This window comes from Fragaria vesca, unplaced genomic scaffold (assembly GCF_000184155.1).
Source record: "Fragaria vesca subsp. vesca unplaced genomic scaffold, FraVesHawaii_1.0 scf0512205, whole genome shotgun sequence".
NCBI lineage: Eukaryota > Viridiplantae > Streptophyta > Magnoliopsida > Rosales > Rosaceae > Fragaria > Fragaria vesca.
In genome coordinates this window covers 1-1,450 of record NW_004442667.1, presented here as the reverse complement: position 1 = coordinate 1,450, position 1,450 = coordinate 1, and the positions used below count along the sequence as shown (strand labels likewise).

Here is a 1,450-nt window from a genome sequence, read left to right as displayed (position 1 = left end):
ATAGAACTTATTATTCAATAAGTCTATTTTGACAACATAACTTTTTATGCAATAAAGAATTTTATTTTACCATTGGCAAACAAACCCTTTATTTTTATTTTGATGTGACTGAACTCAAAAATATAATTCTCAAGCTGCCTACGTATCCTTCCAAAGAAGGAATCAAGTCATCACGTAGTTCAAGGGTTATGGTATGGATGATGAACCTTTTTTCTTCTTTTTTTTTTTTTTAACGTTCCTTATTTTTTTGTGGTTGAACTGCCCTTTCGGGTTTTCACCTCAACCGGACATTTTTATTTTTTCTTTTTTTCTTTTTTTTTTTTGGTTGCCTTGTGCAGTTTAGGCTCATGCAGGCTAGGAGCATTCTTCACTTGTCTCAAGCGTAGTACTTCTTCAAGAACTTGCCATTGATTGGTCCAATTCTCAAGTCGTCTTCAGCCACAATTTTGTAGGCTCCGTTGGTGTAGACTTCGTTGACAACATAAGGACCATCCCACTTTGATTTGAACTTGGGACCAGTCTTGTGTGTCATGATGATGGGTCTGCGTACAGCAAGGACCAAGTCGCCAATTTGGAAGGATCGAGGCCGAACGCCTTTGTTGAAGGCACGCGACATCCGAGCTTGGTAGCATTCTAAATGTTGTTGTGCATCTAGCCTCCTCTCATCCAAGGCTTCCAACTCTTAAAGTCTTAACTTAATGTTTTCTTCATTTGTGAGGCCCTCTTACAAAGCAATCCTCAATGATGAAATTTGTTTCTCTAACGGCAAGACAGCTTCAACACCATACACTAGAGAGTAAGGTGTGACATTTGTGGTGGTTCGATATGTCGTTCTATACGCCCACAATGCTTCGCCCATCTTCTCATGCCAGTCTCTTTGTGACTTGCTGACAGTCTTCTTCAAGATGTTGCATAGCGTCTTATTGAATGCCTCCGCCAAACCATTTGCTGGTGCATTGTACATTGAAGAAAAGTGTAGCTTGAAGTGATACTTCTCGCTAAGTTTTTGCATAGCACTATTTGAGAAGTACTTGGCATTATCTGTGATGATGTAACGTGGCACACCATACCATTGAATAATGCATGTTTTGATGAAGTCTACAACAGTCTCCTTCTTTATCTCTTTAAGCAGTACCGCCTCTGACCACTTCGAGAAGGAATCCGTGCCTGCTAAAATGTACATGTGGCCGCCAGAGGATTTCGGAGTTATGGGTCCCATAGCATCCATCCCCCAGACATCAAACGGGTGTGAGGTGATTGTAGGATGCAACGGCTCAGGCGGTTGATGGATGAAGTTTGCATGGAATTGACAAGCTTGACATTTCTGTGCGTACTCCATGCAATCTTTGACCATTGTGGGTCAGTAGTAACCCATTCGCCTTATTTGGAAATGCAACTTAGGGCCTGATTGAATGAGCTCCACATATTCCCGAATGAACCTCTTCCATGG

At 41.4% G+C, this 1,450-nt stretch overlaps 1 protein-coding gene across 1 annotated transcript; it reads right to left on the bottom strand.

Annotated features, from left to right (window-relative positions):
• Positions 1–724: 724 nt before the first annotated feature.
• Positions 725–1,354, bottom strand: LOC101301059. Its single transcript, XM_004309353.1, has one exon. The coding sequence runs from the start codon at positions 1,352–1,354 to the stop codon at positions 725–727; it is 630 nt and encodes a 209-aa protein (XP_004309401.1).
• Between the last annotated feature and the right edge of the window lie 96 nt (positions 1,355–1,450).